Source organism: Mesoplodon mirus, assembly GCF_964341445.2.
Source record: "Mesoplodon mirus genome assembly, contig: HAP1_SCAFFOLD_1126, whole genome shotgun sequence".
In the NCBI taxonomy this organism is placed as follows: Eukaryota; Metazoa; Chordata; class Mammalia; order Artiodactyla; family Ziphiidae; genus Mesoplodon; species Mesoplodon mirus.
Window position 1 is genome coordinate 83,129 of NW_028294943.1, and position 3,139 is coordinate 86,267.

Here is a 3,139-nt window from a genome sequence, read left to right on the forward strand (position 1 = left end):
TGCCTGCTGGCGGTCATAGGGATTTTATAGTGACGTGTTGATTTCTATCCATTTCTAGCTGGTTATCATGTTTTTCATTTCACGAATAGATGTGTAAAAGATATGTACGTGTTGTTTTCTTGATTTCGCTGATATAAAAGTAAACCGTCATCTCAGTGGTCTCAAATGAGTTCTCTACCTCGTAAATATACTCGCGCTCAACTTGGTGCTCCTCGTAGGTTTTTTGGAATTCAAAAATTCATATTTATCATTTTGAAATTTCCATATCGATTACTCAGAAATAATATATCGATTTTCTTAATGCTTTCTCTATTGTGTTTGAGTTTTACTGTTCCGTTAATGTTAGTGGATTTTTAACGTTTAATCTGGATGACCGTTGCTAGAGTCAGTATGCATTCCAAATATATTTTTTTATTTGTTGTTCTCTTTAATACCTTCAGACACTTCCAAAATGTCTAGCATTGCGGATGATGAAGAGATAGTGGAAGACAGATTCGATGATCAGAGTTTCGACGATGCCCCGCTTTCAGATCGTGAATCAAACTGTGAGTTTGCACTAGAATTGTTGTATACTAATTAACGAGGTACTCGTAGAATTTCCTCTGCAATCTACCATGTCGTGATGTCATTGTGTAATACTTTTTTTTTAATTTAGTTGATGAAAAGGAATTGCATGAATATGACAATGTTCAACAATCCGTTGACGAAAGGTATGTGTTTTGCGCAACAGATTGTTTTTAGCTAAAACAACTTCGAATGTATAACCTATTTAACAGGATTCATTCTTTCCTTTCCACAATTCCGGAGGAATCGAAGATTGGAGACATGCCAAATAGTGGTTTGCGCTTTAGTTCTTAATCTTAATCAGTATTTGTTGTTTTGGTATATGAGACTTCTAATCTTAAGCTCCACTTTTTATTTTCAACCACACTCATGTCTTTACGCAGATGAAATAGGTTCCTATACTTTTACAATTAACCATTCTGTCATCAATAAGTCGACATCCGTCGAATAGCAATACCTTCAATAACGATGATTGTTCATCCTTTCGGGCGGTTTCTGTCAAAAGCAGCGAATTTATTTCAGACCGTTAGTTTTGTGTTATTAGTCATCCAATATAAAGAACTGATAAGTCTCACTTTAGAAAAACCAATTGACATCATTCAAAGAGAGCAGGAATCATTTCTTCGCGATCATGGCCGCTTCATTTTAAACGATCCAAGGTTTGCAAACTGTTCCAACAAGTCTATATCTATTTACCATTTTATTTCTCTGTATTGAAGGTTCAATCAGAGCAATTTCGAGAAGGAGAATAGTTGGGAGCCAAGCATTATTAATCATTCTTCGTGCGAAAAAACAAATAAGGCTAGATTTTCCCAAGGCCTTCCAGTGCCGGTATGTCTTTTAAAACTTTCTCAGTTATTCGTTTCATCAACTATATTACTGCAGGATAATGGTGATTGTTGCCTGAAATCTGACGGAACATGCTTGAATGCTGCTAATGAAGCACCTTCAGAAAGCAACAACGGCGCGGTTGGTATAATCACAAGTATTTCGTTCTATCATTATTAAACGATTGAATATCTTGTTCCAGGTTTCCGTTAGTACTAAAATGTTTTGTCAGAACATCGTAAACAAGGAAAACATAACGAGTGATGTTACCAATAAAGACTACGATCACATGCTATTAGACATGCAAAAAGTGATTAAGAACTTTCTTGGAACTGTTACTGTATGTTTTAAGCTTCCTGAGGCGTTCAAATTTCAGCTTAATTTGAGTCATAGTTGGAGTACTCCCAAGCGGATTCTGGATTCATCGTATGTTACCAACGAACCGACAAACCCTTCTGTTTCATCTTCAGGAGTCGTACAAACGAGCACTCCTATTTGTGTGTTACTGCATTTTCATATTAATTCTATAGCCATCCACTGCATATTCACTCTTTTACATATATATATATATATATATATATATATATACGTATGCACACGTACATACATGTGTATATACATATATATATATGCATATATATACATATATGTGTATATATACATATGTTTTTTAGCCTTAATAGCCAAAGCTACATCTCGACATCATGATCTTGCTAAAGAATTCCATGGTATATCTCTGATCCTGCCTGAAGGTAATTTACATGGAAAAATTGGCTTTAGTTCGGGTTCCTTTTATGTGTATAGAGTTGTTTTTTCTTTTTAGCTTCATCTACACTTGATGAGCACTCTGTTGCGGAAACCACGGGATCGCTTCATTTAAGTATAAGGACAATTCAAGAGGTTTTAAACCTTTGATCCTAACGAAGAGTGTATCTTCGATAATCAAAAATTCTGAAACGAGTATTTATTGTCTTAACTTAAGCAAGAAGTATATTTAAAAGTGACTATTACACATAAGTTCGGTTAGTAAATTCTTGCGAAACATTGATAACCCTGGCATGAAAAACAGCATAGTTTTTCTCAGTTATTTATTCGTTAAAAAAGAGATCGCGGTGTTTGAGTTCTTGGAAGAACGGTGGAATTATCTCTAATGTCGAATCTTTTAACCCGTTTATGAAAATGTTTCTTATTAGTCGGACACCTTTCCAGAATTAAAACGAAAAATTTTTCAGAAACAACCCTCTGGTGCTTCCACAGAATCGTTAATGAAGGTGTTGGAAGAGCATAGAAAAAGTCGAGTGAAGGCACGAAAAGCTCATAATCACCTTTTTGCGCCTCCGGTTTCATATATGTCAGTGCATATATCTTAATTAGTAAAAAAAGGTGCATTCACACTGCTCTATTTAAGTAAACCATCATTGCCGTGTACCTCGCGTAATCTCTCTTCCACTAAATCATGTAGCAGTGGTGGAATCATGGTAGGAGCTGTCTTTTATAGTTGCCGCAATAACATTGCGCAATATATTTGTAGTTTAGGCTGGATTCGCTGTGGCAGAAAATGCTTTGGTAGGTTAAGTTTCAAGTGTTTCTGTAAAGGCTGTCTTCCTGATTTATTTTCAAGGCTAACATATTCTGTTCAGGATAAAACTACAGATATGAATAAGACAATTGTTCCTGACAATGAAATGGTTTCAAAGGTTTCTGCCACATTGACGGTTGTTCTTTGACTTTATTTTGCTATCGTTCT

At 35.4% G+C, this 3,139-nt stretch overlaps 1 protein-coding gene across 1 annotated transcript; it reads left to right on the top strand.

Moving 5' to 3' along the window:
• Window positions 1–361: 361 nt before the first annotated feature.
• On the top strand, window positions 362–1,533 carry LOC309797856 (uncharacterized protein; the record flags this gene model as incomplete). The annotated part of the gene is made up of 5 exons (XM_082646251.1): window positions 362–545; window positions 656–710; window positions 777–838; window positions 1,145–1,223; window positions 1,284–1,533. Coding segments are annotated over exons 1-5 (540 nt in total), but the record flags the coding sequence as incomplete, so codon positions are not given.
• Window positions 1,534–3,139: the final 1,606 nt, after the last annotated feature.